We start from the raw sequence: 12,044 nt of genomic DNA, 5'->3' as shown, positions 1-12,044 counted from the left end.
CTTTGCGGTTGGGTAATTTGATAAAAAGAACACTGAGGTCATCAAGCGAGTGCAGTTTGTTGTCTGACAAATAAAGTTTTTCCAGGTCATGAACACACTCCACAATGATATCCAGTACTACCAACATCACTGCGGGTATGAACAATGGTAAAGCGTAATTGTCAATTAGATCTGGATCTGTGTGGAAGTGCGTCAGTTCTAGGGCTTTTAGGTTAACATCGTAACGCTTAGCCACCACTGTCCTTATTTTGTCCGTTGCAGTAGAATCAATCACCACATATGGTAATCCAGGCCTCACTAATACCAACAGCATATATCCAGTCATAGTTGTAATTTTCTTGTTAAAACTGGCCAACGTTTCTGCAACTTTGAAATCGTCAACAAAAAATGAAGAATCTGTTCCTCGAACTTTGTAACTTAGTGGAATGAATACTGTTGGTGCAATCTTGGCCATTAATGTATTCAGGATGTAGTCTTTGCTGTATTTGCCTCCGTATGGAATTGTTACTTTGAACCATAATGCATCCATCCATTCTATAGTGTTGCTTCAATAGTGGGTTATTACTGGACCTGCTACTAAGGTAAAGAGCATGCTTATATTTACGTGATGTTTTGATGCGTTTAGTTAACCATACATTGGTTTCAGACAATTTTTTCTCTGTCTTGGTAGGAAAACGTTTTTGCAAATATGCTTAAAAAGATGTTTAGAAAAGAATTGAACTTCGAATCCATATCACCACCACTGAGTAATAATTCCCAATATTCACTACTGAGATGTTGTATAAATTCATTTAAAGTGACTTCATTTATCACTCTAGTTACCTTCTTATCATTGCGAAAGTTAGAAATAAGGTTTATGTTTTTTATAACTAATAGTTGAGCATCATGATCAAATAGCCCATTTATTACCGGTTAAATGGAAATGTGTTCTAACCTATAAATATCTACAAAAATATTATCAATGGCAGAGATGGAGCTATTTTGAATTCTTGTGGGAAAGCTAACTGTAGGTGTAAGATTAAAGGTTGCTAAAAGAGAATTTAGACATTGCTTACGGCAGCTTCCAGAGAGATAGTCAATATTTATATCCCCACAGATGACAAATTCCGTTTTTGGTTTGTAGAGGTAGTCCATAATGCTGTTTAACCTGTTAATAAATGTTTCAAAGTCACCTGTTGGTGCTCTGTATATTGCTAAAACACATAATTTAGAAAATTTTGTATCAAATTGTACAGCACAGCATTCAATGTCCTGCTCCTTGCAAAATTGCACTGGCTCTATCTGGCTAAATTTCAGATTATTTTTAACAAATATACTCACTCCTCTTCTAGCTAAATTATTCATGCAAAAACTACTCACTAGTGTGTAATTGTCTTACCTGCAAGATATCTGGTGCTTTCAAATGATGTTCAATTAGACAAAGAATATGTGGTAACTGGGCATTTTTAAGAGAAATTATCAATTCTTCAGTTTTGGGGGAAAGTCCTCTAATGTTCTGATGGAAAACCAGGAAATTTTTATTTTGATTGTGATCTAAATTTAGGACTGGCTTATCTACAGCGACTTAGATATCTTTCAGGAATTTCGTGATACATTTGGGCCTTAACCTAAAAAAGGCTTAGGTCTTACACCAGTTATTACAGGAATCTTACCAGTATTTGGTTTGCTCCTAATCTCATTGGCAATGATTTGCACAAGCTTCTCCTTACCCCTTGAATTCAGGTGAAATCCATGTCTGGTGTGGTCATACCTCTTCACAGATGACACATCAATTAATCCAATGTGTGATCTGTCCGCATTAGTATGTAAGCTGTTTCTGGCAATGCTGTCCATATCATTTTCAATCTTGTAATTTAGGTCCCTGTCAAGGCTATTTCCCGGTCCTCCCACTATAATTACATTATCATCCTTAGTGAAATTTTTTCTTAGTGTTTCAAGTTCCCCAACAACATTGCCAAGTGTAGCATTGGGTTTGAATATATTTGTAACCATATATTCATCCCCTAGGACCAAGTGAAGACATTCACAGGTCCCCTACCATGACTACTGCCTAAAAGCAGGACCTTCTTACATGTTTTATTCTTAACAATTGGTTTTGCAACTTTTTTCTTTAACTAAGCAACACCTGAAGGTTCCAACACAGTCAAAGCCTCAAATTTGTTGCTCAGTTTCACGGAAAAGTTTTAACACTGAACTGGAGAAAAGACTTTTGTTTCTGTGCTGTGATTTGGCCTTAACTTTAGCCCAAAGAGTGGACGAATAGTTATATTTAATAGTAGAGCTATTATCAACTTTCAAACTAGCAATCTGATCATATGCCAAAGCCAACTCCCTCCACATACCCAAAATGGTTTCCTCCTGTTCCCTAACTAACCTGGCCTGTTTACACATCAAACAAAACCATGGCTTAGTTACATCTACATTATTAACTGTGGTGTTGGCACATTCTTTGAGATATTGTGAGGTGGAAGCAACACCATTCACTGAGCCATCATAACTTTTATGTGCCGATTTAAGTATCGGGGATAAATCTGCCTTCCCTTTAATGGTTTAAAAAAACCTAGGCGTGCCTCAACTTCATACTTTTTAAAATTAATTATAACCTAGAAATATTAACACAACCAGCAATATGTTATTCATAATTTTCTCAAAAACTGATCCTTGTAGAAGTAATTGTTTTATAACCCTCTAGTGTCGTCTCACATCTGAATTATTCCTACAATTCTTATATTCTCATTTTTAAGTGTGTGTAATATGTTGCTCCATTTGACATCTCGAGATGGAACACAGAATATACACAAGGAGAGAGGATTCTAGGCACATGCGTCTGCTGTTAATTTCAAACACGAAAAACGACTTTGAGTAGGCCTACATATAGCAATATCCGTCACCTCAATATAAGCATATCAGAAAATAAACACAAAAATAATGCAACTAAATTCAAACTCACCTTGATCTCTCTCTGACCACAAGATGTACATACCAATGTAACAAAATTCCAATGTCCAAGGCACTGCAAAATAACTCTGCCTGTCTTCACTGTGCCGTCTGTTGAAGAATGATCTGTGCTATTTCCTTTTTTAATCTGTGACCTAATGTCCACTAGCAGAAATAACATTTATTAATATAACGTTTCATATTATTTCATCATATTGCACACTGGAAGAACCTGGGATCTTCTGCACCACAAATTAAGACATGGTGAATTCCATGCAGTCTGCATTTACGTAAACACGATTCGTAGCGACCCATATTCTTGACTGACATTCTGAGAGTTCGTAAAATAGGAACCAACAGGGATATCGGAAAGACAATAAAAACATAGTCACCTCAATAATGATGTACATACATACATCTTTATTACATTCCATGGATCCATAAGTTAGTCAGATGACAATAGGATGTAGAATAAGTGATAATAATACAATACATGTTATACAAGTACAAGTCATACTATTATATAAATGTCACAAAAATACAAACAAAGTGTTCACATGAAGTAGAGATAAGTTACAAATAAATCCACCCATTATATACAATAGATAAATTACGACTTACTTGTAAACATTAGAAATTCATCGACAGAGTAAAAGGAGTGTGTAATTAAGTATCTTTTCAATGCTGGTTTAAATTGTGCCTTTTTATTTACAAGACTTGTGAGATTTGATGGTAGACTGTTGAAGATTTTGATCCCTGCATAATATGCACTCTTCTGAAAACATGAGAGGTTGGCAATTGGTCTATGAAGCTGACTTTTATTCCTTGTGTTGACACTGTGTACAGCAGAATTAGTTTGAATGAGTTCTTGGTTATTTACAATAAAGTTCATTAATGAGAATATGTATTCACAAGGTAGAGCTAAGATTTCTAATCTCTTAAATAGACTCCTGCATGAATTTCTAGGTTTTACACCAGCCAATAATCTAATACTTTTCTTTTGTAAAGTGAATATCTTTTTGATGTTTGATGAATTTCCCCCCAAAATTATTCCATACTTCATTAACGAGTGAAAATAGGCAAAATATTCTGATCTGAGTGTGTCTGTGTTGCTAACATGCAACAGAGATCTAACTGCATAACATGCGCCACTTAACTTAGGTATCAGTTCATCAATATGATTAGTCCAATTTAGGTGATTATCAATTTTCAAACCCAAGAATTTTCTATTTATTGACTCTTGTATATACTTCCCATTATAACCAATACTTAAATCATTTTGTGGTGAGTTATTTGTTATAAATTTTATTATATTCGTTTTATCTAGATTTGGGGCCAGCTTGTTAGCAGTAAACCATTTACTCATATGAGACAGAACTATGTTTGATATTGAACAGAAATCATCAAAATTTTTATTAGAAATTAAGACACTTGTGTCATCAGGAAATATTATGGGCTCTGTTAAAGTATTTATTGTTTTTATTGTTGGAGGAAGGTCATTTATGTATATTATAAAAAGCAAGGGCCCAAAAATTGACCCTTGGGGAACTCCATGTTTTGTTCCAGAGTTTGAGAAAAAAATGTGTTTGTTTTTAGGTGCTGCACTCGTTTTAAATCACCAAAACACGATAGCAATTTCGTATTGTACATATTTCCGTTCTTAACCACAAATAACGAACTTATTATGATGGCACTACACGACAAACTAAAAAATCTTCACACAGCTGTAAACAAAATCGTGTTATGAAGACAGTGGCGCAGACTGGCGGCAAATTCTTTCTTTCCGCCTCAAGGTCGCATCTACGCAGATTGCGCAACAATCAGTTTCTTACAATGGTTTCTTCATTGTTGCGCAATGCTATTGCTTGGTCATTGTTGTTTATCGTATAAACAAACAGTCTGATTGCGTGTGTTGGAGGATCTGGTGTTTGACAGTGCCGCTCCTAAAATATTTTCTGCATTTTGAAGAAATAAAGTTTGAAAACTTTATTATTATACTACAGAACTGCAATAACCTTAAAAGAATGTGGAATTCGAAAGGACCAAGACGATCGGTACGCACATCCGTTTCTACACAAGATTTGCGTGTGAAAACTAACGGCATGCGAAGAGGACGTTTTAATTCAGAGCGTAACCACAATGAAAGGCGTACAAATTCAGTTTTGAAAGTGGCTCCCTGTTCCATTATCTATCAAGACGATGTTGAGATGAGCACACCAGAAAGTGAAAAACGTTCTCGACGATTCAACCCATATGTTGGGAGATGCCGTAATCAGACAGCAAGTTCCGGTTACAGAGGAAGCAGAATTGGAAGGATGGTTTCTGGTTACAGAGGTACATCATAACAGAATATAATTTATTTACATTCCATAGATCCTTCATAGGTCTGGGCCAAGGATGTAGAAAATGTCATAGCACAAACAGAATACTTGTTTCTAATACAAATATAAATTACATAGTTATGACAGTAATTTGGAGTCAATTACAACATTACCATCAAAATAATTACACTAGAAAAATAACCACGTTTGCTTACATGTGTTTGTAACAGCTGAGAATTGTTGGTTGAAATAAATTTTTCTATGGAGTAGGCTTGAGATAGGAGATGCTTCAACTTCTTGTACCATGATTCAGACTTTCTATAGGGGAAAATTTCTGAATAGAAAGTATGTAAACAGTTTTGTTTGTATACATACTTTATATTTAAATACACTACACATTATGCAAGGTTTTAAGATTTCTGAATAGATTAGTTACAATACAGTAAACACCTTTTTGGTATTTGCTAAGGTTAGTGTTTGCACGTGAAGATTGTATCTGTATCATCTAAAAATAGCATCTCCTGTCTCACTCCTCCTACTGCAAAGAACAATTTAAGTAGAAGCATGCTGGCAAAGATTAGGGATAATGTAATGAATATGTTTTTCGAACTTTAAGTTACTGTCAATTTGTAGGTTAAGAAACTTGGTTGTTTATACTTCTTCGATTGTCTTATCCTCACACCCGCTACATGGATTGTGGATAGAACAAGACTTAGCTCAACTTCTTCTCCTTCCATAATAAATGGTCTTCAGACCACGATGTCCAGCACATTAAGATTAATAATATTGTTGCAGATACTAACTTGATACCTTTGTAGCAGAAGAAAATAAAAGTCAATAATGAAACAATCATGCAGTTTCAGCTTCTTCTGAAGAATGAAACATTGGAATCTGTTTATGAAGTCAATGATACCAACAAAAAGTTTAACTCATTTTTCAGTTCTTTTATAAATATTTTTGAAGCTAGTTTTCCTATTACATATGAAAGTACAGGCAAAATAAAGAATGACTGGATTACGCAAGGAATAAAAGTATCTTGGAAGCATAGAAGGAGTATGTTTATCTACAGTAGGAACAGTGATGACCCAAACGCAAGAGCATTTTATGTTAAGTATTGTAAAATTCTGAACAATGTTATAACAGAGGCTAAAATGCAGCATTACAGTAGACTTATAGCAAAATCAGACAATAAAATAAAAACAACGTGGAATATAATAAAAAGGGAGACAGGAAAAATACATTTATCAGAACAGATGCCATCTCTTCTAATAAACAATGAAAAAGTAAAGGATCCTGGAAAAGTGGCTAATGCCTTCAACAAGTTTTTTCTAACAATTACTGAAAGCATAAATTTATATCAAACAGGGCAGAATATGCTGTTTCATTCTCAAAAGCTGCATTTCCTGTAAAATTACCTGGTATTAAGATTGTTCCAGTCACTGAAACATATGAAAAGTATAATACATAACCTCAAATCAAGAAAACTTGTCAGATTGTGATGAAATAACAAGTACAATTTTGAAAGCTTGTTCAGGTTTAATTAGTCATCCATTAATCCACATTTGCCTTAAAATATCAGTAGTAAGACCACTGTACAAGAAAGGTGACAAAACTAGTGTGACAAATTACAGGCCAATTTCACTTTTAACTACTTTTTCTAATGTGCATGAGAAGATTATGTACAATAGATTAAGTCATCATATGCATACTAACAACATATTGGTCCCGAACAATTTGGCTTCAGGAAAGGTGCATCCACTGAAGATGCGGCCTTCAAGCTAACAGACAATGTGCTTAAATCTATTAACCAAAAAATGCTTTTGCACTCGAAGAGTGTGAATAAGAGGCTTCCAGTACCGGCTCAGGTGAAGTCCATCTTCCCTGTTGAAGTTGTCGGGATGTAATTCCATCTCGATGTCTTCCCTGATTATCCAATCCATGTAGCCGGTTTTTGAGGAGAGGAACGAAGTGCCTCCGAGCTGTACGTGGTGTCCCATGTTGAAGCGATGTTCAGCAAACGCAGACTTTCCGGGCAGCCCGAGCCGAATGTGCTCCCTGACCCTGGCCTCAACGGAATGGCCTGTCTGGCCAATGTAGACTTTGCCGCATTCGCAGGGAACGCTGTATACGTCAGGGGTCTTCAGTCCTAGGTCGTCCTTGACCGGCCGGAGAAAACTGGGAATTTTCTTTGGTGGAAGACCAACAGACTTGATGTTGTGCCTGGCCAGCAGCCCGCTTATGTGGTTGAAGGTCGCCCCAACGTAGGGCAGGAAGGCAACCGAGGCTGGTTTTTCAGGAGGCGGTGGATTGAGGATCTCTGGATCTGTTGGTTGCTGTATCAGTTTTTCTTGAAGGTGGTGGTGAGTATCTCCAGTTCACCCTGTATGCTCTCGTGGTCACAAAGGGCCTTAGCCCTGTGCACCAGGGTCGAAAGTACGGCCTGTTTGTTGGACGGGTGGTGATGGGAATTGGAATTGAGGTAAAGGTAGGTATGGGTTGGTTTCCGGTAAACCTTGTGACCTAATGAGCCATCAGGTTTCCGGTGGATATCTATGTCAAGAAATGGGAGATGGCCGTCCTTTTCTGTCTCCATGGTGAACTGGATGCTCTCGTGAATGCTGTTAAGATGGTTGAGGAACTCCGCGAGCTTGCCACGACCGTGGGGCTAGATGACAAACGTGTCGTTCACGTAATGGAAGCAACAGAGGGGCTTGAGGGTCGCCCTGTCCACTGCCATTTCTTCAAAATGCTCCATGAAGAAATTGGCGATGACAGGTGATAGTGGGGAACCCATAGCCACACCGTCGGTCTGTTCGTAGAACTGGCAGCCGAACTTGAAGTAGGATGATGTTAGTACACTGTCAGTGAAGATAAGTGTGTAATGGGTAGCTCTAATTTTAACTTATTATTTCTTTAGGTGAATCCTTTGTTTGCATTATTATTATTATTATTATTATAATGACTTTTTCCACATCCTACTGTCATCTGACTACCTTATGGATCCATGGAATGTAATAAAATGTGTATGTGTACAGTCATTGTTGGTAGTAGAATATATTTCATGAAATTTATTTTGTCAAAATTTAATGTGAGTTTATTGTTTGCAATCCACTTATTCAACCTAGCAAAGACATAATTCCTGCAGAATTTAGAAACAGTCAATTTCTTTATGTGAAACAATAATATTAGTATCATCTGAGAAAAGTATGGGTTTAGAGTGAGGGTTGTGGTTAGTGGTAAATCATTGATATGTACGGGGAAAAGCAGAGGACCAAGTACATTGTACCCTGAGGAGCTCCATGCTTTATAATCCCCCAATATGAATAGGTGTTATTACTAATACTTCAATCTACTCTTTTCAGGTAATGCACCATCACAGGTCAGACAAAAAAGACCTCTGGAAATGGATGCATTATGGTTCAACGTAACAATTCCATATGGAGGCAAATACAGCAAGGACTACATAGTGAATACATTAATGGCCAAGATTGCACCAACAGTATTCATTCCACTCAGTTACAAAGTTCGAGGAAGAGATTCTTCATTTTTTGTTGACGATTTCAAAGTTGCAGAAAAGTTGGCCAGTGTTAACAAGAAAATTACAACTATGACTGGATATATGCTGTTGGTATTAGTGAGGCCTGGATTACCATATGTGGTGATCGATTCTACTACAACGGACAAAATAAGGACAGTGGTGGCTAAGCATTACGATGTTAACCTAAAAGCCCTAGACCTGACGCACTTCCACACAGATCCAGATCTAATTGACAATTACGCTTTACCATTGTTCATACCCGCAGTGATGTTGGTAGTACTGGATATCATTGTGGAGTGTGTTCATGACCTGGAAGCACTTTATTTGTCAGACAACAACCTGCACTCGCTTCATGACCTCAGTGTTCTTTCTATCAAATTACCTAACCTCAAAGTCCTTCGCATTGGAAGAAACAGGATACAGGATTTGCAACAACTGGACTGTTTAGAGAGCCTGCCCCTAGAAGACCTAATGCTGAATGGAAATCCTCTCCGAGACAAATATCAAGACCACAACGCATATATACGTGACGTGAAGAAGAGGTTTCCAAAACTGTTGAAGCTTGACGGAGTTGAACTGTCACCACCGATCAAGCCTGATGTTAGTGAACCCCTACAGATGCCAACAATTAATGAGAACTACTCGTGTCCAGAAGAAGGCAGAAGCTTCGTCCATCGGTTCCTGGCAGCGTACTACCAACTTTATGATAATAATAACAGGGAACAACTGGCCGGTGCTTATCTTGAAAATTCCATGTTGTCACTGACATCAACTTATGTGCAGGATCAGAGTTCTGAAAACACTTCTGAGTTTGTAAAACATGTCACAGAGAGCCTGAATTTTCTTAGTGTGAAAGATGACAGTAGAGGACAGAAGTCATCGTATCATGGGAAAAGGGATATTATCGCCTGTCTTTCCAAGGTGCCAAAGACGCAGCATGTTCCAAATTCATTTGTCACGAACCTCAAAGTTTTCACACCACAGGTGATTCTGATGTCACTGACTGGCTTATTTTGGGAACTAGGACCCACAGGAAAACAACTTCTTAGGTCATTCAGCAGGGACCTGGTCATTGTGCCTCATGGCCAAGGTCACTGCATAATGAACGAGGAGCTCTCTGTGACATGCGCGACGGACAACCAAACTGAGGTGGGACTGAGAACTTCAGGGCCAGCTGAAATGTTACCGTCAACCACACGGGTTACAGTTGCAGCATCTCGTCAGGTTGAACTTATAGATGATGGAATGAAGCAGCGGATGGTAGATGGTCTTGCTGCTCAGACTGGAATGAATATGCAGTGGGCACGAAAGTGTCTTCATGAAGGCAACTGGGATATTCAGCAAACGATATATATGTTAATTGTAATGAGTAAGCAAGGGACAATACCAGCAGAAGCTTTTGTTAAGTGAATCTTTCATCAGAAAATTATTTGTTAACTTATGAAAGGGCATTTTTCAGTCTACTGTATGTCTCAATATACATGTGAAAAATTGTGAATTGATACATTAAATGTTATGGTTTTCCTTATTCTTATTTGTGTCATTATTGAATAAACTAATGTTACCCTATGAACCACCACCCTACAAAGGAGCAAGGACTGGTGCGTTATGTGTCACTGTCCTCACTGAGGAGATCAGTTATCCTGCCTACGTGCAACCCCCATTTTTCTGTTACTAACTTTGGGAACTTCCACTTTTTGGCATCTGCGATGTTGGTAACTATACCACTAGGGTCAGTATGGTGAAACCTAAAGTTGTCGGGCTAATTCTCAAGGGTTTTAAGAGACTTTTAGACATGTAAATGAACTTTCATCTGAGGCTGGAAACATAAAAGAAGGAATTGGGCAAGTTTGTGATATAAGCCTGTGGACAGTAAATTTTAAATATGAAGATTTCTGTCTTCAGTGTTGTTGCGCTGTGTAGCCTGGTAGAAGTTTACTGCCATTTCAGAGGTCCATGCTTCTTCCATCATCATCGCCCTGATAGTGGAGGCAGCAAGGACCTCTGAAACTGGATAAGTGAGCTGATTTCCTACCTCCCATGTGTACTTTCAAGCTACTACATATATAAGCCAGACACAATTTAACATTCCGTAGGCAGGCTCATGTTGCCTTACAAAAGCACTTTTACACATTAAATGGGGTTTTAAATTTGTAAACATGAATAAATGCTTGAACTTGAAAACCTTCAATTAAACTTCACAGAACATGTCACATGTAGTTTTAAGAGTTGCATCCTGTTGTGTGTTGAACATTGGGTTGATGGTCCATCTACGGAAAGATTTGTGATTATAATTTTAATGTTTATTAAGAATCCACTGCATGTTTCGTCCTTAATTGGCCATCTTCAGATGGTTCTCTTTAAATGTTCAAGACAACCAGATAATGACTACTACGTTGTATACAAAATACAAATTAGTATCCTAGCCCTGAAAAGTCCCATTTTTAAGGCATGAAATCTGTAAAAGGATACCCAGAATCCCCGAGGTTCAACACAGACAGTCATCTCATCTCAGTACAGACGCAATCAGATTCTCAACTCACTCCTGGAGAATGTTGAAGGCGAAGCGAAGTACGTTCATCACCTCCAATCTGCTGTGGGACTTGGTCACGTCCTAGAATAGCCATTAGTATTAATCCACATTTTCTTCAAATGAGGCGACATGCCGGTCTCTTTGCTCAACAGGCATGTGGCATAAATAAACATAATTAATGGGAGATACAGACAAGCTATATATTGACAAATATTAGCGGAACTTACGGCAGCTGTATGCTTTCGAGCACTAGATTTTTGTTGCACAGAGTGTGCAAATACTATATACATCAGTGACTGTTCCATAATTTCCAGTAATAATGCCAGCCTCCAATTAACAAATTGTGGAGTATATGCATACATGAAACTAGCAGCTATACAGATGCAGAATACTTTTCTGTTTCATCACTTACACACAGGAGTGACGAAAAATGTACTACAATGAAAAACATGCTTGAAGTAAATTTTAAACTGAAATTTCAAACAGACCAGTCATTCTGCCATGTATTATGAATAAGAATAACCTGCGGTTATTTTTCCCTGGGTCGTAACAAGCTGCTGGTAGGAAATCCTTTGAAAATGTGGCAAAGTTCAAACTTAAAAAATGACAATATTAAATCAGAAGTGTATTCAGGACAAAATTACAGCTTCCTTGCTATCATGCAGCTGAAAGTTTTTTGTCTTTCCATTTGCTATCTAATAATGTGAAGATTACG

At 37.5% G+C, this 12,044-nt stretch overlaps 1 protein-coding gene across 4 annotated transcripts; it reads left to right on the top strand.

Annotated features, from left to right (window-relative positions):
• The first annotated feature begins 15 nt into the window (after positions 1-15).
• On the top strand, positions 16-10,324 carry LOC110840975 (nuclear RNA export factor 1-like). Of its 4 annotated transcripts, none has more exons than XM_087361330.1 (3): positions 16-135; positions 4,534-5,271; positions 8,621-10,324. In XM_087361330.1, exons 2-3 carry the CDS (start codon positions 4,962-4,964, stop codon positions 10,204-10,206), a joined length of 1,896 nt encoding a protein of 631 aa, XP_087217456.1. In that variant the 5' UTR covers positions 16-135; positions 4,534-4,961; the 3' UTR covers positions 10,207-10,324. The 4 variants fall into 4 exon arrangements, with proteins under 4 accessions (XP_087217456.1, XP_087217455.1, XP_087217457.1 ...); XM_087361329.1 differs by lacking the exon at positions 16-135 and adding an exon at positions 170-581; XM_087361331.1 differs by lacking the exon at positions 16-135 and adding an exon at positions 170-581 and having other exon boundaries at positions 4,534-7,618.
• The last annotated feature ends 1,720 nt before the right edge of the window (positions 10,325-12,044 follow it).

The sequence above is a fragment of the Zootermopsis nevadensis genome, unplaced genomic scaffold, assembly GCF_977971745.1.
Source record: "Zootermopsis nevadensis isolate Lab colony 2312 unplaced genomic scaffold, Znev_1.0 Znev_ptg000057l, whole genome shotgun sequence".
Taxonomy (NCBI): Eukaryota; Metazoa; Arthropoda; class Insecta; order Blattodea; family Termopsidae; genus Zootermopsis; species Zootermopsis nevadensis.
Note: the sequence above shows the minus strand (reverse complement) of the source record. Positions and strands in the feature narration are given on the sequence as shown.

Coding starts and splice junctions, on each gene's coding strand:
- LOC110840975 (XM_087361330.1), top strand. CDS start 4,962: ATGTGGAATTCGAAAGGACCAAGACGATCGGTACGCACATCCGTTTCT. Junction 5,272..8,620: donor GATGGTTTCTGGTTACAGAG/GTACATCATAAC, acceptor TACTCTTTTCAG/GTAATGCACCATCACAGGTC.